Here is a 27,928-nt window from a genome sequence, read left to right as displayed (position 1 = left end):
TCTTAACACACTATAAAGCATTTTATCATGACTTATAAGGTCAGGTATTATAATACGTTATAATTGTTAGTAACTCGCTGACAATGCCCACAACGATAATGCATTATAAATATAGTTATAATTAGCTTATAAACGTGTATAACTATCATTATAAACACTCATAAATGACCATAAGGCTTTATAACAATAAGCATAGCACATTACAGAGCATTATAACTCTATTATAATACCTGACATTATAAGTCATGATAAAATGCTTTATAGTGTTTTATGATTATTGTTATAAAACATTATGATCATTTATGAGTGTATAACTATAGTTATACAGTGCTATAACTGCATTATAACTCATTATAAGTTTGGTTTTTAATGCATTATAGAGACAGGCGTCAACTTTTACTGATTTTACTTTTCATCTAAGAAACAGTCTCAGAGTAAACTAAGAAGTTTGTCAGAACTTCACTCAACCAAATCTTCAGTGAACATGTCCTGTCGCCGCTGCTTTCTTCCTCTGAGACCATTTTTGTTTACGTAGAAGTTTATGATTGAGCCATCATTCAAACCCCCGAGAGGGAAAAACACTTCTCTAACATCTCGTCTCATCTCCGCTCCATCTCTCCCCTGCCACGTCCTCTCCTTCCTCCATCTTCACTTTTCCTTCTTTGCTCTGAAGAGGCAGAGCAAAGCAATAATTACCACCAGTGTGAGTGCTAAGCCGCCACTCTTTGATGTGCCAGAGAGTGTGTTCAGCCAGTGTTAATCTCTGTTAGCCTGTGTAGAGGAACCCCGATAAGGCCTGATAGCGCACTCTGTAATGAGGGATTAGGGATTAAGACAGCAGAGGAAGGGTCAGCTCCCCTGTGGTCTCGCTGCGGTTGATCCAGGCCAAGTTTTTGGGCTCGGACGGTGTATGTGCTGAAGAGTGTTTTATGTGTGAACGGGTGGGGTGCACATGGCCGACTCGCAGTAGTTCTCAGCCTTGTGGTTCCTCTCCCTTGGGTGTACTTTGAGTGACTGAATTGTAGGTAGATCCCATATAGCCCAGTGCCTTGGTGTTTGTGGTCATTCAATTTATTTATGGTCGTGATTAAATGACTTTGAAAATGGATTCCCTGGGCAATCACTCACCTCTCAGACAACTAGCATCCCATTCATAACCACTGAAGGGTTCTTATGGTCATAAGGAGTTTGAAATTGATTAGGTCTGGAGGGCACCATGTGGTATATAGTAGTTAGCAGGTGTACTGTAAAGGACAATTTACAGTTAATTCAAAGCTAGAGCGTGTGTCAGTGACTCAAACCAAAGTTTAATTTGACTTGGGAAAATAAGAGCAAAGACTTTTCAGTTCTGGAGGTCTGTGTCAGTTGTGGTGTTGTGTTGAAGTGTTTTTTGCAGGCAAACAGTTGATCCGTGTGTGTCTGTTTGTGTGTTTGCACATGCATGCTCAGATTGACTCTGGAGCAGAAGGAGCTGTGTCGGAGCCGACTGAAACTGCTTTCCTACCTGGACCGGCTGGCCACATATGAGGTAATAACAATCTCTCACTATTATTGAAAGACACTGAAGAAACCCTGGAAACTACATAATTTGAAGACATATCAAATTTGTCTAATTTAACTGAAGATTATATTCATTTTTGATTTATCTGTTCTTTGTTTGTTTTTTTCCAAAGGCACCCAGTTGTCCACAGTGATTCAGTTTAGTCAGTCTCAGTTTCCAAATCTGAATCAACCCATAGGTGCATAAATCCACTAATCCGGAAATTAAACACAGTTTACTCATCAACTCTGGAGCTGTTAAGCCAAAGTACACTCACTGCAGTCGTGTGACAGAAGAAAAAAAAAAAACCTTTGATTCACAGTTACACACATAAAGCATGAGAAACACAAGCTGTTGTGCAGAATTTGTATGGAGCTGAAAAAACATATAAAACATATATGTCTGTTCCACCGTACGCCGCATGAGATAGATGCCTGAAAAGCACAGCTGAAAAACATAGATAGATCTATCTTCACGTCGATCCCACACAGGGCAGTCAGCCCACAAAATTTCTCCTCACTTATCATGGCTCCACAGTGTTCAGTGGGTGTAGAGCAGAAGTAATTGATTGGATCAGCCTTCTACCTGTCAGAGGTGTGAACCCAGTGTGGTGCTCATTGCAAATTCATGATGCGGCGCTTCCTTTGTATCCTTACTGTCTGTCTGTGTTGAGATGAAGATCAGAAAATAAGCATCAAAACAGACAAAAAAATATATAAAAAGTGCAGTTCATGTTCAAATACATGTGTTGATGGTTTCAGCATCTAGCCGGTGGGCCCAGCACAGTCTGTTTGGATGTTTTCCAGACTGATGCCTCATTATGAAAATTAGATTTAAACCTCATAGGAAGGAGAATGTGTCTGAAGTTCTATCAACAACCATTAAAATGATACTAATGCTCAAAATTATAGTCACTAAAGGACTATATTATGTGTTTACATGATCAGATTTCATGTTTTTGTTCAACAGTCTTTATTGCTCAGTGTTTACCCGTTGGCAACTCCATGCTTTCTCCTTTCATATCCCATCAACCAAAGCACAGAGTGCCTTTCTCGTCTGTTTTTCAGTCATACTTTCCTTTAACCTGATTAATCTCATTAGGAAGTAGAAAGAAACTGAAAAGTTGATGCACACATGAGCGGCATTTTAAGTAAGAAGACTGCGAGAGAATTGAGCGGTTGGGTAATCTGATCGCTGAGGGAACATTCTTTCCCAGCTTTGACATAAGAAAATGTGGTTTTACTATTATACTAATAGGCCGACAGCGCATGGGCGCCAGTGCAGCACAGATAGATACCTTCTTAAAGTGAACTTGAACTTTGAGACTGGCAACTACTTAACACTCCAGATTTCAGATTTACGATGAATAGTGTTAACATGCACACCCCTCTCATCCACAGTAAATCACAGATGAATGGGACCATACTTCCTCCTATGCTAGAGAGGAGAGATGAGATTTTGCCCTGCTAGATATTCAACTCAGACAGAATGACGTCTCTCTCTTTATTCGGACATTGTCATGGTAACTGCAGCACTTGTCAGATTCCTTTTGCCCCAATCCATTTTCCCTGGCTGTCTATGAATATGATATTAGGGTTTTTATCATCCCGACTTGGGCTGCTCAGTCTGCATACGGCCCATTCAAAGGCTATCCATCAGACACACACGCAGCCTCTCACACACACACACACACACATACACACACACACCTCTATACAAAGACGCACACTCATGGAGGATGCTACAGAGATTTAATGCACACAGACACACATAAATCCTTCTAAGCCAAAGGCCAGGACAACAAATGTTCCCTCCTGACATATGCGTATGCACATGCACACACTCGCATACCTTCCTCATATATTTCCAACTAAAAGGACAAAGCAGTTATATGCCAGAAAGTTAAATAGCATCTCTGTTGATTTTTTGCCATAGCGCACTCATTTTGCAGTCGTTTCTTTTCCTCCGAATTTGACTTTCTATCCGCTCATCACCATTCTTCTTTGGAAAGATGACTCTCTGCGTCACAGTTTTCTTTTTTATGAACCATGGTTGTGTTCCATCTTACGCTTTCCCTCCCATCCCTCTCCGTTTCCCCCTCCCTCTCTCTCTCTCTTTCACTCACACTTTCTAGGAGATACTTGGCGGCCCTCATGCAGCAGAGCAGAAATACGACGCTGAGTTCTTCAAGAAGTTCCGCAGTCAAAATATTGTTTTGTCAGCAAGAAACTATGCCAGGGTAACATCAGACTCTCACCTCCTCCAAAATCTCTCACTAACTATCTCACCTCATCCTTTTGTTTTACCAATGTGCACCTCCATGGCACTGATGTGACGTATACATTCATTTGGTAGTTTGTAAAGGGACGCCTTGCAGTCCAATACAATACAGTCCTGCATTATATCTTCAATTCATGATGGTTGTAATGTTCAGTTTTGAGTTTTAAATGTTTTAAAGATGTGATGACTTTGATGATAATTCTGGAGGCTGTAGTTTGTGACAGCGATGAACTGTAGTGCAATATACAGAAAGATGCTTCTTTTCTTTAGTCAACCTTTACTAAATTAAGCATATTCCTCTGTATGTCTCACAAGAGGGCTTTTGACCTGTTTCCTTTTAAGTATATTGTATTGAAAGTTACTTTAGTATAAATAATTACATTTAGATTTCCATCAACTTTCTGATATAAGTCTTAGTAATGTCATTAAATAATCAGTGTTTCTTACACCCTACATTTGTTTGTCTGCAGGAGAGTAACGTGCAGGCTCTGGACATTCTCTTCACGTACCATGGAGCAGATCTCCTCCAGCACCGGCTTGCTATCCTCCACAATTTCCCAGAAACCACCTCTCCACACGAGTACACCATCCTGCTGCCTGAGGCCTGGTGAGTATCATTTTGAAACGTGTTTTAATGAGAAGGAAACATGACATGGATCATGCAGCCGAGCTGCAGTCATCAATATCAAGTCGAAGCAAGTTTGATATGTGGAAAGTTGAAATAACATGACCAGAAAATTGGACTCACATCTTGTGTGAGCAGGGCGAGGATTTATATTTTCTGAATTCCTAATTTCACCACTTTATATTCTCAACAGTCCTCAACATTTTAATTTACACTAAAATATGGAGACAGAAAACAGTAATATACCGTTGGGTTGGTAAACATGAAAGCACTTCAAAAGCACTTGAAAATTCATTCCGAAAATGTTCGAAAAATTACACTTGAAGTCGAACTGTTAAACCTGAATTCTCTGTGTACAACAATTCACACTGTGTAAATAGAAACAGCGGTGTGAGAACACAAGCACCACCACAGGGACACGCATCCTCTCTGATGTCTGAAACTCAACATTTACACCTATCTGGAATACACAAATCTCATTTTTCACTACATCGCAAATTAAAATCAGCCAACACTGGAATCACATCTCTTTTGGAGTGTACAATCAAAGGTCTTTCTCACTTCTTCTTCTTCTTCTTCTTCTTCTTCTTCTTCTTCTTTGTTCTCACCTTCACACAGCAGAACTGTTGTTTTCTTCCTGCATCCTTGAAAGACACACACACACACACACACACACACACACACACACACACACACACACACACACACACACACACACACACAGCATATTCTTACATTACACAGAGTACACACAGCCACAGCTTGGGGCTCCAGCTTTCACTCACTTGCACACAAAGCAATTAAATGAAAGGGAAGATACTTAAAGGGATAGTTCAACATTTTGGCAAATTGGCCCATTGCCATAATCCCTATAGTCATAGCAGTAGGTTCGTTACCTTTAATTGTCGAAAACAACTCCATCTCGCAAAAGTCCATTATTATCTCATAGTGTGGTGATTGTGCAGGTCACAACTTGTCCACCCGTTTCGGCAGAAGCCCTCTTCAGGGTAACGAACCTACTCCTAAGACTATAGGGCCAATTTGCCAAAATGTTGAACTATCCCTTTAATTGACACTTTTTTACATTTACATATAAAATGTAAACATCTTGAAGTGATACACGACCAGCCCTAACTATTACAACTGTGGCTTTTGTCCGAGCTTTTGCTGCATAGTTCATTTCTACTCTGGTTATGAAAGAACTCTAAAGGAGGGGAGGAGTGTGATGGAGGGATGTTTTAGCAGGGAAGAAATAATTCCTCACCGCTTGCGTTTCACCAGTAGAGGTGACACACTTCTCTTTTCCTCTGGTCTTTTCTCCCCTTCCTCCACCGTTCCTACGCATACATGACCATTTAATGTATTCAAATACCACATATACATTTCTACAAATAAACACATGTACACAAAACCAAGTCCCCTGGAGTCATGAGCTGAACAACATATACCATATAGAAATAATTGTTTATATGATTCTCACACATAAAACACACACACACTCCACCACTGCTCCCCCCCCTTTTTTTTCATCAGCATCATGTCTGTGTTTGTAGGGAGGTCAGGTGGCTGTGGCTCTGCAGTGAGCATCCATCATGGCTTTGCCGCTGTGGGGCAGTTTCCTATTTTCCCCAGCCTGCGAGCACCAACTGCTGCTCCAACAGCACTTGCTCCTACACTGCAGCAGACGGAGCCAGCTCAGGCCATCTGTTTTGGAGCTCACCCGCCTATATACTAAAGTCTTGGCTTCGCTGGAAGGGGGGAAAATATCCTCCTGTAATATTGATCAGGTCTTGGAGGGGACCTCTAGATGCGTGGAGGAATGCATAATAGTATTGTTTTGTTGAAAACTTCGCCTGTAGCTCAGAGAGGCTCGGCCAAGTGGAAATGAAAATAAGCTCAAATGCCAAGTCCAACTTTGCTTTGCATCTCCACTTTCCCGCCGCCCCGCTTCCCTGCCTCTCCCCGGCAGAGGAGTAGATTAGAGGAGCGGGAGTGGAATAATTCGTCCCTTCCATCGATATCCGAGCGCTCACGCTCTCCATCCTCTAACCTGGCTGTCTTTAATGAGGAAAGAGGACCAAGGACTTAGGGAACGACAGGAAAAAAAAGAGAACGAAAATGCCTCCCCTTTGTGCTGACATTTTAGAGGAAGCAGCGAAGCCTTTTCGATCTCTGTCATTCCAGAGTTAAATTTCCTATCTTATTGGATGAACTTGGGTCGGCCTGTTTGTAAAAATTCCCCCATCCCTCTGTCCCCTGACATAAATCACATCAGCTACTTGGACACTTCTTATGTATTTTGTGATTGGATAGAATTTATGGCCATGTTGAAAAGCCGCCGCAGCGCGTGTGCACTCTGCCTTTAACTGCACCAAAGCTATAGATGATTTGTAGCCCGCTCTATCTCCTTGAGTTTTACAACCGCAGTACATATTTTTCTGTCTACAGACAAATAGATAACAAAAATAAATGCATTAATCCTAGAATAAGAGATAAAACCGCTTCTGTTCACTCCAGTGTTTTGGTAACGGTAGTGCGTGCGTGCGTGCGTGTGTGTGTGTGTGTGTGCATGTCTAAGTGTCTGAGTCTTGTCAGCACTGACACACGAGGTTACAGAGTCATTCTTCACTTTGGTTCCTTTCCTTGTGTGTTCCCTATTTATCTTGCTCAGACCTGTCACAATCAAGGAGACCAGGAAGAAGTAAAGCTTAGCACCAGCCTGGCATTTGGAAAATAAAAGTCCTCGCTATTTACAACTGAAGAACGACAAGGAGCTCTTTTCCAAAGTTCTTTGACTTGTTTATTGTTGTGCTTTTGTTTTTTGTTTCTTTTTGTTGTTTTTTTGTGTGTGTTTTTCCCTCCACCACTCGTTTCGTTCCTTATTATGCCCCGTTGTTTCCATTTCCCATATGTTTCTGCCTCTCACCACAATTTTCCTGTGGTTTATGACCATGTTTAGCCTGCAACAGTAAATGTCTCTGCTGATTTATCAGGTGCCATTACAGGTGGTTGGGAAGGTGCGGTGCGGTTTATTTTTCGACACCTGGTCTTTGCACTGTTGTATGTATGTGTGTGTGTGTGTGTGTGTGTGTGTGTGTGTGTGTGTGTGTGTGTGTGTGTGTTTTCATATTTGCATATTTCTTTAATCACTCTGCTCTTCTCTTCCTCTGTATCTTTCTCTTAATTTGCATTTTCTCTGCTTTATTCTTTGTCTCTTTCTCCTTTGTTTCCTCAGCCTGGATGACAGAGGTGAGTTGGTGTTGATTCCGTGGGACGAGCAGAGACACAGAGAGACGGACTGGTGCGAGGCAGAGGACTGCAGGTAAACCGTTAACATCAATCTGGACACAAACACACTTCTGTTGTGGCATGGCACACAAAGCATTGTAAGAATTCAACCTTGGACAATACTTGGACTTGGACAAATCCTGATAAACTCTCTTTGTGCTTATGGTAATAAAGCCTCTCGTAGTGTAGGATGGTTAAAATTCATGCTCCATACAGGACAGATGCTTCTGCTGGCATCGTTATGTAAAACAAAACATGACATCCTATTATCCAAATGTTAAACAGAACCATAACAAACTAATACCAGATCTTGTTCGCTGCCAATTTATGCCATTTGCCTACTTCTGTTGGGAGGCCAGTTTCATTTACTATTTTATTTAGCATGCTCTTTTTTTATATTTCTCTTTGGTGTAGAGTCATTATATCAGTTGGCAGTTGTGGTATGCTTGGCCAGGAATAACAGGGTGAAATTTTGATACTGTGTGGAGTTATGTTGATGCCAGCAATGTTTAAGACTGTTTAAGACAATGTTAATGACATGTTTTGTCACCCACACCTTCCTTTTGTTCATCCTCCGCTTCTCTGTGTTATCCTCTTTTTTCCTTGTTTTTCTTTCTTCTGTTTCAGTTTCCTTTGTCCTCCCCTCTCCTTTCCCCTGTTTTCTATAACCCCTATCTACTCCCCTGGAAGGATAAGGCTGGTGGTGCTTTGTATTTTTGTTGTTCTCAGCAAATCCCACGAAAAGACCCACAGTGTGTTAGTCCGACTATTAATACTCTGTGACCCTTTCTGTGACCTTCAGCCCACTGACGATAGAAATCTTAAAAATGGGTCATGGAGGTATTACTTTTCTTTTTTTTAAGAATGTAAAATTATTTCCTAAAACAGCTGGGAATGGTACTTTTTAAACTTAAATCCGACTAGACTAATTAGTGCATCTGTTGGGGACTATGTTCAGCTGTGGATTTGACGCTCTTGAGAGTATTTCCATCAGCAAGACAGTGTGTGTGGCATCGGCTCTAAGCAAATTGCAGTGCCTATGTGTTCACACTGTTAAAAAGGGACATGTCACCCAGAACAACAGTGTGACTCAGTGATGTGTTTTTAATTTAAGTTTCTGGGCAACAATAAGAGCTCTGTGGTACCGAGGAATTAGGCATGCCAGTCACAGATGGAAAAGGAGGAGTGATTCATTGTCGATTTTGGTCTTTTCACAGGATTTGTGTTTTTATCTCCAGCCTTCCTAATACTCATGCAATCCAAACTTCCCTTCCTCCATGTCTTCCTCAGAGCGATGCTCGACCAGCACCTGTTTGATGACGACAGTTTTCTGTACGAGGAGGTCTCAGGGCTGCTCAGGTTCCGCACGGACACTCCCTCCATTGACCTGCTGACCGACTGGTACCAGAGCAGAGCCCAGGATATCGAGTCCTGCTCCAGACAGGTATGAACACCCTCAAGTCTTGACAAATGATGGTCAAACATCCGCATACTACACCGCTTTACACCTCCGACCTTTCCCAAAATCAACAATCCGATATTCATTTCTGCGTCTTGCTGTGATTGGTGGTCCCGGTGTGGTGTGGTTTTTTTTTTTCACCCTCTACACACAAACATCTCAGTCGCCTTTATTGCTGGAAAAATTGAGTGTAACACCTTAAATGAGGATATATGAAAATATGTGGTTTTGTTGCCCCCCCCTCACCCCCACCTTTTTTTTTTTTACGCACATTTTTTTCTCTGTCCTTGGATTTGTCTGTTCGAAACAAACACTTTTTTTCCCCTCTAACACAATCTGATAACACTTCTTCCAAACTTCTTTTCAAATGTATCACCAGCTTTCTCTTTGAATCTTCTAATTGTGGCTTGAAACTGAGGAAAGCTCTGTTCAGACAGCTGGCTGCCATGGCGACAAGGGAAGTGTTTCTCAACAACATTTACCACCTGCACAGAATTATGTTTTTTTTAGTTGCCCTCGCTTTAACCTTGCAGTTAGTTTATTTGTCCCTTGTTAATGATAAAAAAAAAAAAAAAAAATCAGCACCAACTGGAAGAAATTTCTCTCTTAAGGTGCAACGTTGCACACCCTGCTGAGGCTGCTCTCAGGATCTGTGTACTTAATTGAAACTTACAGCAGGACAGCAGCAGAGAGGAAGTAATGGACATCTGGCAATTGGGAGGATAATTGCCGTTGCACACTTCTTTTCTTCGCTCTCTCCTCTTTGATTGGAGCAGAAAAATGTGACAGGCTGCGATTCAGACTGCAGAAGAGATGTTGCCAACCTTCATCAGTCAAGGTCACTTTGATCCTATCTGTGACAGTCATTATCATATTTGCCATATGGACTTCTAATGAAGAGTAACCAAAGCTTCTGTCATTTGCGTTCTGTTGCTGTAACTGAAAAATATGACTTGATGGGACTTGTTTAGTGGAGTAATGGGATGTAACCGCTGGAGCTGCCCACTCTCTCCACCCACACCATCCACGCCGTGGCTCTAGCCCCCCACCCATCCCTCCCCTCTTTACCTCCTTCACAGTGATGGATCAAGGTTGTCACTGTGCTCTCTTTGTCTTTGTGAAAGGACTAACTGGGGTGCACTCATATCTTTCCCCTTCATTTCTCCATTTTATCCCTTTCGCTGGGCGCGAGGAGGATGGAGGAGAAGAGATTTGGGGGTCCATTGCTCATTTTTGAAGACAACTGGGGAATCGCGCCTTTCATCATCCACTCAAGAGAAAGAGGGGAGACTCTGGAGTGTGTGTGTGTGTGTAAAAAGGAAGTCTTTGTTAATCTCTAGGAATCACACCAGCTCTCTCTTTCAGTCTTTCCCTTGTTCCTTTTTAATTAGACCTCATCTTCCTTTGCTCTCTGACGCGTTACTCCAGGAGCCTCTTGGGACCATCCCTAACTCTTGTGTCTCCTTGCTTTTTCACACACTTGTTCCTCTCTCTCTCTCCCTCTTTCTCTCCCTCTTTCTCTCTTACACACACACACACACACACACACTCTGAAATGCGACAGAGAGAGAGAGAGTGCGAGAGAGACATTGGAACAGCTCTGTTGCCATTTTCTTCCTCCACTTGTTTCCTGCCTGCCTTACTTTTTCATCTCATTTGTTCTCTCTCGTTTGCACCCCCCTCCCGTCCCTCATCTGGCCGTGTTTATGCTTGGAAGAGTGTTTTAATGGAGGAAAATGGGGTTTGATTAAAAGGAGCCACATAAGAGGAAGCATGAGTGTTCTGAGCCAGTCACTGAGCGGCAGGAAGCGAAGCGCTGAATGGGAAGATTGACAAGATGACTCAGAGAGAGAGAAAGAGAGAAAGCAGAGAATAGAAATGCAACCGAAAGAAGGAATAAGAAAGATAAATGCTGGGGGAATGCTACCACCCTAGTTAGCTTACGGTGTATTACAAACATAAAGAGAGGATGACAGCACTAACAGATGTTGAGGTAAAAACAGAAAGCAATCTCATGGAAAGAGCTGTCTGTGGGAAAGAGAACCATCAGATATGAGAGAGGGGTGAAAGGATAGAAATGAAGGATATTAAAAGTAAGTGTTATCTGAAACACTGCTGGCAACAAAATGGTACAAAATAAGAGGTTGGCTCTGTCTGGAAAAGCAGACAGAGAGGGGCAACGGGCGCACTTATGGCGAAAGGCCAGACTGGGAGTTCAAATGAAGACCAACCATGATGACTGTTGCACGGTTATATTACAAGGTGGGAGGAAAAAGAGAAGATGGTCCAGAAAGAAAAAAAAGAGCCTAGTTAAAGAGAAAATGTAAAAAAAAACAACAACTTACGTTTAAAATAAAGTAAATAAAATAAGATAGGACAGGCAGGAGAGACAAGGAAGGATCAAATAGCTGGAAAATTAAACTGAAGACGACTTGAATCCTCTGAGCTGGTGGCGAGAGGGAGGCAGAGGACACTAGTTGTGTTATAGAGCAGGGACTGACGAGGGGAAGGCATGGAGATGAGTTGGTAATTAAAAAGTGTGAGATTTAAACATCTGAATTGTCTGCGATTAGCTGGGGAGTCTGTCTCTGGAGAGCGGGGAGAAAGGAGGTGGGAGGAAAGGAGAGAACAGGGAGGATCTTTACTCACAATTAGATCAATAGACTTCTCTCTCTTGTTGTATCGAATTGCTCAGGCTCTGACTCAAGGTGAGTTGGGTTTTTCCTTGTCCGTGCGCATGTGTGTGTGTGTACATTTCACAAATTAAGGCATTTATTTGGCGAGCAATGCTTTAAGATAAGCTGAAGATGACGAACTTCTGTTTGTGTGCCTGTACAAGCAAGACGCAGCGCTAACCGCTGTGTCAATGGGCTCTCCTTCTCTAAAAGGTGAAGAGAAAGCAATCATCGCTACAGGGCCTAGTGGCATCTGCTATTGATTGGCTGGCATCCACAGGTGGCTGAGCATTGATTGGCTGGGCGTTCTGCCAGCATAGAGGTGGTCGGATATCGATTAGTTGCTCTTCTGGATGGAAATGTATTGATTAGAGTAGCGGGAAGCCCAAACCCTTCCCTCTTTTATTGTCTAAAGACTAATGATTGGATATTAGTAATGACTGATGGGTATTACCTGGTTTTGGAGTAGTAGGGGTGTTGTTATTTTGTTAATGTCATAGAGATCTCAGCAGCAGTTTTTCAGTGATGTGCCGCATATAAACAGTTTCTTCTTTCGCCTGCTGACCGAGTATCTTTGACTTGGTTAAATGGGGCGGAGGAGGAGAAACAAAAGGTACATCATGCACAGTACATACAACACTACAAAGAACAGCAGCAGTTATAACCACAGAGGGAATTGTCATTGCTCCATTGTTACAAGTTGTCTTCCCTAAAAGGCCAAATCACAAAAAAGAGGATTTGGATGGGTTGGTGTTAAAGGTGAACTATACAGGTTCAGTCACTTTTTTGGTGTTACGGTTATTTTTTCCTCTACAGAGCTCCCCCTACAGTTTCAGAATGCATATTTTCACCGTCTAAAAACTCACAGCTAACCCTCCTCCCTCCATGTGCATTTGTTTTCAATGAAGACGGCGAGTTTCGTGGAGTGATATCTACCGAGGTAATGTTAATAAGAGATCACGGATTACCGAGCCTGTTTGTGTTGTAGTGTCGTAAAGCAGTCCATGTTTCTCGCTAGACGAGATCTGGGACACCGGGTTGGAGGTGCTGATCTTGCAAGGTTGGTTTCCAGCCAAGAGACGCTAGGAGGAAGACAGAGAGCCTTCATTCTTCCTGTAACAAGTCATTTAATCATTACAATGACTCCAAAGCTGTTTAATTAAGGTGCAGATCTTGCATAGTTCCTCTTTAAAACCGTGCAGCATTCACCTTGGTTGCAGGAGGCTGCTTTCACCTCGGTCCAGACTGAAAAATGTATGACAAACTGTGATGGATCGGCATGAACATTTGTACACATGTTCATGGCATTCAGTACATTTGCAATGCATGTGCACATCCATGAGCTTTGTGAAGCCCCTGGGGTGGGCTTCTCTGTCTCAGCCTTTCTTATATATATGTTTACAATACACATTTGCAGTCTCACAGAGCCGCTAATGTAGTTGTCATCGCCTGAAACCGCTCAGCATGGTGTCATCACTCACTGACATTACTCTCCTCTCCGTCAGGTGGACTGTGCCCTGTCACTGGTGCGTCTTGGGAAGGAGCGGGAGATCCCAGGGCTGGAGCTTTTGTGCGATGACTTGGTCACCATGGAAACTCTTGTGTATGAGACATCCTGTGAACTGAGCCTGACACTTAAAGATCTGCAGCAGTTAAGTGACATTGACAAGCTCTGCCTGCTCATGAAAAATGTAAGTGACATCATTTTCACATTTCACATTTCACATTTCAAACCTTTTTGCCATTACCTGTTTCAGAATCAGTAATCTAAGTGAAATTCATTTGTTATACGCATATTCTTTATCATAAAATTAATCAAGTACGTGTGATTAAATATTTGCATGCTGCTGTTCTCACTGTTATCTTGTTACTAATATTACACACCCTCCTTCTTTACAATGGCGACACATGATGTTGATGTGTCACTGGCATATTGCCCTTTGACATTTATTTATACGTATTCTCTCTCATCTCTTCATTTATTTAATCTGTATTTCTTTTTAATAATCTCTGCTGACAAAATATTTCACTTCAAGTTCCATGTGGTTACTTTTGAAGAGCTAATTTCAAGTGTTGCTATTGCTACTCTGAATTATGGGATAACAATAGCCGTTTAATTGCCAGACTAGATGAAACACAGCAGCTAATGTCGGTTATGTAGTATTAGCAAAACTTACAAATGGCTCCTTTAATCCTCGTTCATTGCTTAAATGAACATAATGTCTGCCAACTGCCACTTGAATGGGCAACAAAGCAGAAAAGTTGTACAGTTTAAAATACTGAACAGCAGCGCTGCAGTAAATCATATTCATCCCTTAAAATCGCTGACATTTGACAACACAAACTTTCCATCCAAAGGCAGCAAGAGAGCTATGAAAGGCCGTCTGCAGCAGGTAGTACAGTTACAAGTCCCCTTGGAGTACATAATATGAGCTGTCCTCTAAATTGTCTCTAATAACTGCCAGCTTTAGCCTGCAAGGACCACTGCCAGTAGGATCTGCCATACAGGCAGGCAGCCAGCTAATGTTGTTGACTGCACTAACACATGCTGTTTGACTGGTACTCCCTTTGGGTGCTGCGTGAGTGTGTGTGTGTTTGCGAATGTTTACCAAACTCGCCTAGATTAAATCTCCCTCTTTGCCTGTGTCTGATGTCTTTCTTTATCAGAGGCACAGTACAGCAAAGTAAAATGTTTGCGTGTGGGTGTGAGAGTTAGCATTTAGCTTCAGATTTATTTATTTTTAATCACATTGTTCCTACGGATCTTATCTTATATAGTCAGAGCTGAAGGTGCAAGGCCTGCAAACTTGACATGCATCTCTCTGTACAATTACAGTAAGAGAAAAACCCACATACTTTTACTGGAGCTATTATGGTTCAACTTCAGGTTTAATTACATGGTATAATTTCCTGTCAATGTAATTTGAAGTACTTAACATTGTTCTGAAAAAAACATTGAAACAAAACAATCTCTAAATTGCTCCCACGTCGGTTTGCAAGTATTGTTTTCAATTTAGTTTGCTCATTCAATCAATACTTACACTGCTGCTGTATATGCGAAGTTTTCAAAAGTATGTTACTGAAAGACTCTGAAAAGACTTTTATTGAGGCCAATATGGTATTTAATATTCAAGATTAGTATCATGTTTTTTTTTTTTTTTTAATTTTCAGTCTTTCTATTACAAGATAATTTACAAAATGAATGATGCGCAACAAAGACACAGAGGTATGGTAATAAAACGGTGCTGAAGGTTAACCTGACCTTTTTGAGTTTCATTTTGTCAATATTAAAGATATGATATAACTTTACCAATATGTCTCAAGAGACGGTAGGCAGTGGCTGCTGGGGAAAAACAGAAACAATACTTATGTATGAATAAGCTGCTCTTCTAAGTGAATGTCTTTCTGTCACCAGTCTAACAACGAGCGCTATGTAAAAGACGCCTTCCAGTGGATGGTGCCGTTCCTGCATCGCTGCGAGGGGCAGAAAGAGGGAGCGGCTAAGTCTCTTCTCCGCGAGTACCTGGTCAGCCTGGCCCAGCAAGACCTCAGCCTGCCCCTCATCATCTTCCAGCACTCCAAACCTGACGTAAGTGTCCAAACGCACACTGCACACGCGTGCGCAAGTGTAGAGGCCGTCACACTTGGCCGACCATAAACGGAGGGGCAGCAAAAATGAAAGCACGCACTCTGTCTCCTGCTGTTTGTGCCATGTCAGGGCCGGTGTCGCAGCCCTGTGCTGTAAATGTTATATTTATGACAGCATAAGGACGCAGCCAAGGACAGGTCTGCTGGCTATTAGAAAACATGCAGCACACACACATACACACACACAAATGCTCAAAGGGAAGAGAATGCTGTGAATGAAACATGAACTCACTGTGTGTTTGTGTTTGCACATGAAGACCGCAGGGTTAGACATGACTTTATACACACACACTGACCTCTCCTCTCCTCCTCCTCCTCCTCCTCGTCCTCCTCCTCGTCCTCCTCCTCCTCCTCCTCCTCGTCCTCCTCCTCAGTGCCAGCAGAAGATCGTCGGGGATCCAGACCAGCTGATGGCCGTTGCCCTGGAGTGCATCTACAGCTGCGAGAGAGATGACCAGCTCAGCCTCTGTTATGACATCCTGGAGTGTCTGCCGCAGAGGGGCTACGGGTCAGACATGCACACAAACACCAGGCGTCACGCATGATCACACGCATTCAAATGGTCAAATATCATCTAATTATGTAAAAACAATAAAGCAGCTCACCTTTTGTCTCATCCAGAAGAAGACACTGGTCCCACCCCTCCCGTCTCCTCCCTTTCCCTCCAGCTTAATTTTTCCACCCCTCTCCTAGGACATGTCAATAAATGGACCTACAGTATCACCTCTGTTTCTGCCTGCCTCCCTCCCTCTGCACCTTTCCTTTCCCTTTTTCTTCTCTTTCTTTGTCACGCTTAATTCTGACTCCACGGAGCCATCAGTTAGCCCAGCTTCAGTTTATGCTGCAGTCTGCTACCTCTCTCTCCTCTGTGACACATTTTATTTCATATGGCAAGAGGTCCTGTTCTTTAAGTCTCTCATGAGGCTGTGTGGGTATGCACTGCATTTGAAGCAGGGTGAGCGATAATAAAACACTTGCAGGAAAAAAGAAAGAGCACAAAGGAAAAAAGTCTTGATAAAATGGGACCTGTAGAGTGTCGGTGTAGCTTAAATGAGCTAAAATATCACGTTCTTAGAAGGATTAGTCATCCTGTGTGCACCGTAATTGGACAATTGAATTACTGCTTTAAGGGGTGGTTGCGATGAAAATAACAAACTTTTTAACAAGTTATCGTTTGACCTTTTCAGCTGGCTCACATAGCTTGCTTTACAGTACCTGCGCTGTGATGTGCCTTGCTGTGATAATATGTATTTCCATGACGTACTCACAGCAGGGGATAACTGCATTCAAACAAGGTTTTATAGTAGCGCTTAGGAATAGAGCCACTATAAACCAAGGTGTATGAGGTCAAACTGAACAAGCCTAATGCATGTGACTAACGTCCTGCTATGCTGGTTCAACGCTAATGAGCTATCAAGTGGTGTGTTGCTCGTTTATAATATAGACTTGTACGTCTAAAGATTTATTTCACTTTCAAATTAAAAGAGTCATTTAGTTTTCTTTCAGTTTTCCTCCACAATGTTGGATGGTGTAATTGCTGCATTGAGCTACTGTTAATGCGAACAAAACTCTGTTAGGATACTATTGACACAACTAACCCTTTTTATGGACACCTAAACGCTAATAACTTACTTCTGTGTTATTTTAATCATTCTGTTCGTTGTGACTAAACAGTAGCTTGTGAAATATTGGCTATCTAATGCTAGCAAGGTGATAATGTTATTATACATCTCTGTTTACACAACTGTTAGCAGCAATGAATTCAACATAACAAGAAAGTAATTAGTGTTGCTACAGATATGTAATAATAATCTTTGTGTCTTACTATGACTTTTTAGGGTAGTTAACTAGCTTGACATGAAGTGCTTGTTTTATGCTAGTTGGCGCTCGTTTGTACCTAGCTATGCTTCTAGTTTTGTGTTTTATTTGATCATGGTTAGGAAATGTATTTCAAGATAATTTAGCTGTCATTCCAATACAATGAAGGCGAGTAAAATTTTTGTGGCTCTCACAGTTATTGAATACTTCAGCAGTTGTCTGTATGAAAAAAAAAACAAAAAAAAACTCTGAATAATGTAGAGAGTTTGTTGTCAACAGTTTATGCCAGAACCACTTCCCACCTCACAAAAATACTGCAGTTGCACTGGAAGAGCCTTGCAGGGCTTCAGAAAACTTAGTAAGAGCAGATACACAACACCAATCATATGCTGCTTCACATTATTTCAGTGTTTAGAAAGATAAAGAGCTTCTAGGTGACAGTGTGGGAAGAGAAAGCAGACATAATAGCAGAGGTGGATATGCTGTAATTTTTTTTTTTTCATTGTTCTGATTCCGTTCAAGAGAAGAAGTGTAGATCATCTCACTGAAAACATTTATAAACTGAGGTTTGTCAGTTATCAAATAGATTGTGTTACATTTCCCTGGTCACTGAACCAAAACCGGCAGAGACTGAAATCTTCAGTGCTATTAGGATGTGTTCTCCTAATTGCCATTTAATACTGGAGTTTAGCATTTGAGCTTATTGCCAGCTCAAGACAGGTTATTAAAAATATGTGACTGCATATACAGTAATACTCAGACATATTTCTTTATAAGTCAGTAGGCTACCACACTGCATTTCATACCAAGCATTGCATACCAAGCATTGCACTAAGCATTTCACTTTCCCAGACAGGCTTCCTTTCTGCAGTGGTTGGATTAGCAGTGCTGCAAGGCTGTACAGTATATGCAATGCATTCAACTTCACATTTCTCCCAGGAGTGATTTCTCCGACTTACTAAGCTCCAAAATTGCCACCACAGCCTAAAATATCACAGATTTGCCAGTGAGGAGAGAAACGACAACGGAGTAGTTTCAACCCAATTTTGTGAATTTCTTTTTTTTCCCTTCTTTTTTTCTGTGAGACAGCTTAATTAGGTCTAAATCTGCTCAGAAGAATGAAACATGCGTTCACCCCGGGTGTGTATGGAAGTGCAGAAATGGGCAGGGGATTAGAGGGTGACAGAGAGAGAGAGTGAGAGAGAGAGAGAGAGAGAGAGAGAGAGAAAGGGGATGAAAGAGAGGAAGATCAGGAGGTACAGCAGCAGAGACAGTCAGAGAAGAAGAGTGATGCTGAGAAATTGGTTGAAAATTCAAGATTGTGTGTTTTTTATAAAGTAAAAAGGAAAGAAAAAAGGGTTTAAAAAAAGCAGTAAAAGCAGACCAACACACTCATGCACAGATGTGGGCCGGGCTCTCACACACACACACACACACACACATGCACACACACTTCCGTGCACTCAAAGAAGGTTGTTTCATCCGGGTCAGTACTCTAGTGGGGGACAGGCCAGTCTGACCCAGAATCTATTGCCTCAAGGCAAAGCATCATGGGGTTTTATTTTTAGTGCAGAATCAGTACAACCTCACAGTGATACCACACACACACACACACACACACACACACACACACACACACACACACACACACACACTTACACACACACACACCATGCATATAGTATAGATACACGGTGTATTGTATAAGCACACAGACACTTGCTCACTGTGCACATTCCTTTATGGATAAAAGAATTCTACTTGTTCTTAACGAAACCAATGCTTTTCTGTGTGTGTGTGTGTGTGTGTGTGTGTGTCATCTTGCAGGCCTGAGACGGACATCACCGCCTCCCTCCATGATCAGGTGGACAAACTTGAGAAGCATCTCAGGTACATCAACACACTCGCACCATCCTTGAGCAGTTCTTCGCTCCCTCACTCGTCTGTCTTCTTTCATCGACCGATCATCACAGTATCATTTTCCAAACAGGAGCCTGGTTCAGATTCTCAGATTTGTTGCTTTTCTCCTCTTTTCTCTTACAGTTTCATGGTTACGTATAATTGAATGTCTTTTGGTTCTGGGCTATTGGCTGAACAGAACAAAGATTCAGTCTGGCTCTTCATCCGTACATTTCTGTAGTACCCATTTTTAGAGAACTTAAAGTGCTGAAGCAGCCCTTCAGTTTCTTGATTAACTCTGCATTGCTTGGGAAATGTTCACTTCGTAGTAGTGCTTATCACTTCCCTCCCCATTATGGACCTGATAGAAAACACACACACAGACTTGCCTACACTCACGTTCGATATCAAAGGACCACCATCTATCCCATGGTATTCCAACAACCTCTGGCAATTCTTCTGTTACAGGTCAAAATCACCTACGTCTCTCTCTCTCTCTCTCTCTCTCTCTCTCCTTCTGTCTCTCTCTTTCTCATTCTCTCTTCTCCACCCCTCTCCTCAGGGTGAACTTCTGAACACAGAGAGGAAGAGGGAATAAGGGGGGAGGAAGGGCGGGAGCCTGAAGGCAATGGGAATATGGATGATGATGAGGAGGAAGAAGCAGCAATAAGAGAGGCTGCGTTAGAGCTTAGTGTTGGCCTTTATAGACAAATATCCACGCATATTTACACACAAGCACACACAACCATGCACAAACACACCCTGGGGAGCTTGGGAGAGTGTGTTCATGTATATGAAACATTGTGACTCACTCACATACACACACACACACACACACTCGCACTCAGATGAATCAGGCAGTAAATGTGAAGTGTCTGCTCTCCGAGCGCCTCCAGAATAAAAGCTGTTTTCAGCTGCTGCCACTACCACTTTCTGGCACATTAATATGTGTGCAGGGAACATGCAGACACTCCCACATACGCATTCACACTCAAGCAAATACACACGGTTGTAAATATCAGGGCTTGTTGTCTGTCTCTGTCTGTATTGCTCACACACACACACACACACAGCCACACGTAGACGTAACACACAGGCACCTGTTTACTATGGTAATGAGTTGCGGCAAAGAGCGAACATCTGTAGCAGCACGACCCTGTTGAGACTGGGGGCGCCATGCTAATCCCACACCATCACACACATGCACGCACACACATGCATGAACACACACTCACTCTCTCACCTGGTCATATAAGATTTCCATTGTTGACACACTCCTAGATGCACACAAACACTCTTAAGAAGAGGTGCTGTCTTATTGGTGCATTTTATCATGTTGCTCTTCAGTCTTACTCTACACTTTCTCCATCTGCGCTGTGGCTTGCAAATGACTCCCTGCTGCCAAAATAATGAACAGCTTAGAGCGCACACTTCTCTGTCTTTCTCCTCCTTACTCTCCCTTGGATTTTTTACATTTTTTTTCAGGTTCTCTTTCCCCACGTTTCTTTCCTTTTGGCATTTCCCGATGCCTTCTGCCGCCAACCGTCATGTCTGCTCGGTGTGCTGAAAGAACACGTTGATTCATGCGACTCAAAAATGTACGTCTGTTTTTATGTGCTTACGCTTCAAAGTGTGGTGGAGGTACTGGAGAAGCATGGACTACAGAAACCCATCTCATATGTGAGGAACAGCCAGAACAGCGAAGAGGAAGCCCACCAACTGATGGTCAAACTGTGCCGCCACACTGGCCGCAAGTACGAAAAACACACGAATACACGTTCATACGCTATATCCTTCAAGATCCCATTAACATTTTGTATATTATTTACACGTGTGTCTATGTGTGTTTGTTCTAGAAACCCTCCAGTAAGTGAGACAGTGTGGAAAGGACTTCTCCAGGATCTGCTTGACATGCAGCAGAACGTTTACACCTGTCTGAAACAGGAGGCATGTCACCAGGTACTGCACATCTCACGGTGCCCTTTAATTCACCTGTATGCCCCCCCAGTTTACACATTAAACTGCATGTTTCCACCTCTTCAGCCTGCATTCAAGTGTAAATTAAATAAAATGACTTTCTACCATGCATCAAACAAGGTTAACCCCATCTCCTCCTGCCCCCTCTGATTGCATTAGGTCTTCGTTGAGTCCTTGCTATGCTCAAGTCGTGTGGAGAACGTGCGATTGGCAGGGCAGCTCATGCACTGCTCCAAGGTATATTGAATATTATTTCGCGGCTCTGCCCCAGGGTTACACTGATACTCCCCACTGAGGTCTCCAAATATTAAATCACCCATAATGAATTCTAATGCTGCGGTCTCATTGATGTCTTGATTGTGAATTAATGTTTCCAGGTCAACCAGGATGTTCCCGTCAGCTTGTCATTCAGGGGTAAAGGTTACGCTCGGAAGGTGGCCTACGACAACAGTGTGGAATTAGTGTTGGCTGCTGCCAGAGAGTACTTCAACTCCTCCACAACGCTGACAGACCCATGCATGGACCTCGCCAGGTGAGGAAAGGACTTTTTAAAGGAAAGATCTCCATGCTTTTGAGGGCTGGCTTGGAATCTCGCATCTTTAAGGGAATAGTTGAGGTTTAGAACCTGACTTTACATGTGTTTTTTGTATAGATTAGAGTTAAGGTAAGTGTTAGAAATTCAGATTTGAAGCAAATGAATGAGTTGGATGCAATTTCCATTCAGACATGTACAAACACTGCCATGCAGAAGTGTTCGTACACCGTCTGAGATGGTGATCTTGCTCATTGGTGGATGACTATGTTTATATGTTTACAGTACGTGGCTGGCCAGGGGGCAAAAAAAAGAGTGATGGTGGCTGCTCATGTTTGCTCTCCAAAATTATGTTAAACAAAGTTTACACCAGTTATTTGTGTGTGTGGCTGGTTTCAAAGTCTCAGAGGGGGGCCAGTGGGTGTCTAACCTTACCGTCTGTTGCGAGTGGGGAAGTGGGACAATAATTGGGTCGTCATTCATTTATAGCAACAAATACATAGGCCCCCCCTCCCCTCCACACTCTCGGACAACATCATCCATTGTGCAACTCCCTCTGTGTGTGTGTGTGTGTGTGTTGCACGTGAATTGGAGGTACGAGACAGAAAGTAGCTTCTGTGCCCCGATGCTCTGAAATTAATAGTCCGTACAGACTGGCAGCTTGTGTCCTTAAGTTTAAAATAACTGCTCCACAGACACACATTTTATCCTTTGTGCTAAATACCAAAGACACACGCATGCTCGGACAGACACACAAACCGCACCTGCCCGTGTCCTGAATGGATGTGGTCAGTGGTGCCAGGCAGGCAGGCGTTTCCTCAAGGACAAAGAGACTTTCAAAAATAACATGGGGATCCCCTCCAACTACTGAAGTAAAGAGATTTCAGTGAACTAAGGAGAGACAGAGCACACACACACACACACACACACACACACACACACACACACACACACACACACACGGACTGAGAATTGTTAAATTACACAAAATAAAGACAGAAACATCTAGCTTAGTTTTCGGTCCTTAGTGAGGAAAAGTATTTATGACTTTATGACTTTATTTTCAAAGGATAGCCCCTAGAGATGTACCATCTCATCAAGGGGATCCTTATTACCAACAAAAATGCAAAACAGCTATTTAATTCATATTAACCAGTATTTTTCTAATCACAGCGAATCAAATGACTGTGTGTGGTGTGAACAGGACCGCATGTAGCGACAACCCCACAGAGAATTATTATCCCAGGCTGCGGTTCGCTTTGGTTCTACTCTTTGGTTTCAGCTCATTATTTTGGTTTTTACGGCCAACAGCTTTTGTGTTTTGGTTCTTTTTCACCGCTCTCGTCATCTCTGTCTTTTTCAATAAAAACAGAAAGATAGACTCGCTGTATAATACCTGTGAGGTACCAGATGGCTGACAGAAGATGTTAGTGACAGGCCGGTGAACATAGCGGAGCATGTAGGTGCTCAAGAGCCAGATATTTCCCTCAGGAGTTGGTGGAGACCAAAAAAGAGCTAATTTGACTCAGATGCCACAACAAATAAATGTAATGTTGAAGTGACTCTGCTGGGTGTGCAACTTGTTTCGGGTCTCAGTGTTGTGTCGACAGTTGCAGGTTCAAGATTTGACAGATAAAAAGACAAATAGTCTTAATTTTAATGTTCTTTCTCTTCCTGTTTCACCAAAAATAATTACATATTGCTGGGATGGGGGGTATGATATTTTGTTTTAAGCTATAGTGCTCTCGCGAGTTGGTCCCAAGGAGTTTTTTCCGACATGCATGTCATTACCAGAGCCGAACAAGATAAATAAATCCATCATTCACAATGTTTTAGTAGAATTGACAAATTGACACTTGATAGACTGAGAATCTGTGCACTTTAAATTTCCATTCACTTTGAACAGTTCGTTTCAGTTTTACTCTTTAACAGGCTTATGTATTCCTGTCGGAGTTTATGTTTGCAGAGCTGCTCATGCAGTGCAAATATCACGTGAATATATAAACTAAATATCAAATATGAGCTTAATGTCATCCACTGTACCAAAGTGACATAAACGTGATTAAACTCAGTGTTACTCAGCGCTCGCCCACTTAAATTCATTCAAAAGGTTAATCTGTAAATTGACTTGTACAAAAGTTCAAATGTTTTTGAATATGTCATGTTGCAACCAATCTATATGATAAGAGGATCACACAGTCTGACTTAGTGCCTGAAGATTAAAAGTTGTATAGATAGATAGATAGATAGATAGATAGATAGATAGATAGATAGATAGATAGATAGATAGATAGATAGATAGATAGATAGATAGGGAAAGATGTCGAGATTTCGTAACAATTAATCAGAAAAAATGGGGAATAAAAGTCTGATTTGAGTCCAAAAGGGATGACGTGGTTTGTTGCTGGTTGTCTCTGAGGTTTGAAAAAGCTCATCTCGCAAGACCTTGAGTAAGAGATAGATCGATGAAAAGAAAGCAAAGGTGGACTGGTTTACAGATATAGAAACTGCTTCACTTATATTAACTTGTGCTCTTGTGTGCATTTATGTAGTCATCTGCTAATTAAAGAATACATAGGCTACTGCTGCTGAGCACTTTGTGACTCTTGAAACTGAAATGGACTTTTTCACCATTGTCTTTTCTAAGGCTTTCTCCGTGCACAAACACACACACACACACACACACACACACACACACACACGCCTGCAGACACTTCACAGCATGAGTACATAATCAACATGCCCTCTTTCCGTCTCTCATTCGCCCATCCGCAGCCCTTTCCTCTCTTCTCATTTGCCAGGACGAACCTCTTGTTCCTGGCAAGAACACCAGCCAAGCTCAGAGAGTGGGAAGCTGAGAGTTTTACAGAGTGTGTGTGTGTGTGTGTACACGTTAACTATATTGAGCCATGCTGTTTATAAGATGTATGGTCCAGATTACTCAAATTACGCGGATAAGGACCCTTCTTCCCAGTTAGCTGCCTTTGTTCACTCATGTGAGGGTTAGAGGGAACTGTGTGTGTCGTTTCCTTGAGTACACATCCCAAGGACAAGTTCCTGTCCTCTCCACTACTGAAGCTGACGTTATAGTTCCTCTTTAAGATGCTGCTTTATGTGGGATTTATGTTATTTAAAAATTAATCATTTTATTATTTTTTTCCCCCCCTCGTCGCTCTGTCTTTGCTGTATTTCACTTTGCCGTATAATTGTGTGATTAAAGAAAAAACCCCAGAAAATGAGTGTATACTTGCGTTTTAAAGAGACACACATACAGTATACTCTTACATTTGCTAAGTGGTGTTCTACATAATCCTATTAAGAGTAATGAGTGTGGATTGGGTTGCAAGAGGAAACTCCCCTGTTGTGGATCTGTCAAATTAGTCTAGACTTTGTACATAAATCGGTTTGAGTAGCGCCGCTGCGTTTCTGATCATGATGTGGCTTGAAACTCTTCACAGGCTTGATAACCACTTTTTTGCAACAGCTTTGAAATTTGGTACCAAAATAAGCAACAACAACAAAAAAAACCTCTTTCAGTCCTTCCTTCTCAGTTTGTCATGCAGTCAGTTCAGTGGTTCCTGCTTTGCAAACAAATTCTGCAATACTGTCAGATTAAATGTAAGTGACCTGTTTTAAGTGCCAGCGCTCATGTTTAAACCCGATTCCTCTGATGTAGAACAAAGTAGATGATTTTATTGCCTTTAACTTCACCTTTGCTTGCTGATAATGAAGGCCATAGTTGCACTTTTTAGGAAATAGGCTACACCTTTTTTTTTACTTTCTAGCCTACAGTTTGAAGATGAAGATCAATATATATCGCTTATATCGTTCCATTTGGTATGAAGCTATAGCCAGCACCCATTTATCCTATCTTCTTATTAATACTTAACGTATAGTTTTTGTATATATTAAATATTTATAGCAGATATAAATTATTAATTGGTGAGCCTAAGAGGTGCTGATAAGTGGATTTTGTTACCTTCAGACAGAGCCAGACCTGCTGCTTCCCCTGTTTCCAGACTTTGTACTGTACTAATCTCAGATAACTAGGTATGGTGTATTCTTCTATTTAAAAAAAACAACAGATATATGTTATTAACTAATGTGATTATTAATTAATCCTCCCGTCAACTCTCCATAACAAACCAGAGCAGCAAATTTCTCAAAATGTCAGACTTTGGCTTCAGACATCCTCTCCTGGTTTCTACACTGTCATCTGATTTGTTAGATGAATAGTCCAGCTGATCGGTAATCGTCTGCTCCCTTTCAGTTGATTTATTCAGTACAACACTTAAAGTATGGGATGTCATGGCCCGACATCCCATACTTTATGTTGTACCTTGTTCTCTCCCTCAGGAAGCAGGAGTTAAGAGTCATAACGTGTTGTTTTAACCGCTTGTTGTCTCTGCCAGGGCGTGTCTGCAGCTGATCACAGACTGCCCTCCGGCCATCCAGGAGGAACTGGACCTCATCAATGCTCTGAGCCAACTGGAAGATTTCAGTGTCAGCATCCTCCCGCTGCAAGGTACAGTAGTGACGACAACTGTGTGCGTTTGTGTCTTGGAAGAAGAAAATGTCAGCGTGTGTGTGTTTTTAAGTTACTGAATTGGTCGTCTGTGCCGTTCAAGGTGTCATTCATTCAGGTGTTTTTAAACTCAGGACATGTAGAGAATATAAGGATGCCGACCCACACCTCCCTCACCCAACCTGTCTCTCTCCCTGCTGTCTCTTCCTCCAGCCCTCCATATGTCACTTCCTCTTGCCACTATATCTAAATATATGATTATTTATGGATCAACTGTTGAGCAAACAACATCTGCCTGATGGCCTAATTAGGATTGAAGTGTTTGGTCTCTGCATGTGTGTGCTCTCCTGCATACACACACTTGTCCTTCCTTTTTTTTTATATATATATATATATTTCTGCTCCATCTGTAAACGTGACCAATCAGCATTCACCGTCGCGCTCTTTCTCTTTCTCTCTCCTCTGGCTTCACATCCGTACCCTACTGGCATGGCTCTTCGTTAAAGGAAACTGTGGAGCTAAAATGAACCGGCTCGGCCCCTCACCGCCTCAACTCTGAACCGACGTGTTGTTTGCCCCCAAGGCCTCCACTGCCCACTCCCCCCTCTTTCCCCTCGTCAAACTGAGCCGCCAGCATAAAACCACTGTGACAGAGAGGGCCATACTCTGCCACCTCTCTCCCCGCCTCCTGTCTCTCCTCTCTCTCCTCTCTCTCCTCTCTCTCTTTCCTTGCATCACTTATTCCTTAGTTTTTTCCCCCCATTCCTTTTTTTTTTTACCCCCTTAGCCTCATTTGTCTTTCCCCTCACTCCCTCCTGTCAACTTGGATTATTTTTTCACTGCCCACTTATTCCTACCTGTGAGACAAAGTGAGAACAGGAGCGGGTTTAGGAGGAAAGTGGGAAATAAAACATAGAAAGAAAGACATTTCTGGTAATGTTATTTTATAATCGCGACATTTTTGTGTGGAATGTTTTTATTTTTTTTTATCAGCGATTATTGTGTAAGCCCATTTCTAGTGCTCAGTACAAGGGCACTACGTACTCACGCACACACATGCACACAAACACATTATTTTCCTTTTTTTCCTGAGAAGTAAAAGCCCCATCCTGCACACACTCCGATGAACGCAAGTATGAAGTGAAAGGATTTGATCACAGGTAATCCATCTTAGGCTGTCTTCTGCAGCCCTCCTCGACAGCCTGAGGCGCTGCTTCTTAGACACCACCCGCCCCAGAATCCCCTCTAGGCCTCGCCCAAAGTGATGCCAAGCCATAAAGATCCCCAGCATGGTGCCGAGAGAGCACGGAGGCCTGCAGAGACACTAAACATGCCTTTTCTCAGGTTCTCAGTGCAGACTTGGAAAAATATGGAAATTCATTTTTCAAAGTTTTTATTTTTTGAACTCAAATTATGAAAGTTTTAAACCTGTCAACAACAAAAAAAAAATCAATCAGTACCAGTGAATTGGCAAGAACACATACTGTATACTCCTAGGTGTTTGTCAAATTAAATTCATACACTACAGTTAATGTCAAATAACAAGTACTGGTTGTCACACATCATGGAACTGTGTCGACTAATACAACACACTCAGTAGTCAGTTTATTAATAGCACTTTGCTAAAACTAATGCAGTAACAGTCCTACAATAAACGCAACC

At 42.2% G+C, this 27,928-nt stretch overlaps 1 protein-coding gene across 2 annotated transcripts in view; it reads left to right on the top strand.

The window, feature by feature from the left end:
- Window positions 1-27,928, top strand: part of nbas (NBAS subunit of NRZ tethering complex) — a 148,198-nt gene that overhangs the window by 31,478 nt on the left and 88,792 nt on the right. The window contains exons 19-32 of one of the 2 annotated variants that reach the window (XM_085770806.1): window positions 1,450-1,528; window positions 3,675-3,779; window positions 4,291-4,427; window positions 7,681-7,767; window positions 9,024-9,177; window positions 13,373-13,558; window positions 15,283-15,456; window positions 15,890-16,023; window positions 19,161-19,223; window positions 20,864-20,986; window positions 21,089-21,191; window positions 21,369-21,446; window positions 21,587-21,741; window positions 26,154-26,266. In XM_085770806.1, the coding sequence (XP_085626932.1) occupies window positions 1,450-1,528; window positions 3,675-3,779; window positions 4,291-4,427; window positions 7,681-7,767; window positions 9,024-9,177; window positions 13,373-13,558; window positions 15,283-15,456; window positions 15,890-16,023; window positions 19,161-19,223; window positions 20,864-20,986; window positions 21,089-21,191; window positions 21,369-21,446; window positions 21,587-21,741; window positions 26,154-26,266 (1,691 nt within the window). Of the gene's footprint in view, window positions 1-1,449; window positions 1,529-3,674; window positions 3,780-4,290; window positions 4,428-7,680; window positions 7,768-9,023; window positions 9,178-13,372; window positions 13,559-15,282; window positions 15,457-15,889; window positions 16,024-19,160; window positions 19,224-20,863; window positions 20,987-21,085; window positions 21,192-21,368; window positions 21,447-21,586; window positions 21,742-26,153; window positions 26,267-27,928 lie in introns of both variants that reach the window. The other variant, XM_085770807.1, reaches the window with a different exon arrangement.

Source organism: Trachurus japonicus, chromosome 24 (genome assembly GCF_045865225.1).
Source record: "Trachurus japonicus isolate A0001 chromosome 24, Traja_1.0".
NCBI classification, from domain to species: Eukaryota; Metazoa; Chordata; class Actinopteri; order Carangiformes; family Carangidae; genus Trachurus; species Trachurus japonicus.
The sequence above is the reverse complement of the archived record's forward strand: the minus strand, read 5'-3'. Positions and strand labels throughout refer to the sequence as shown.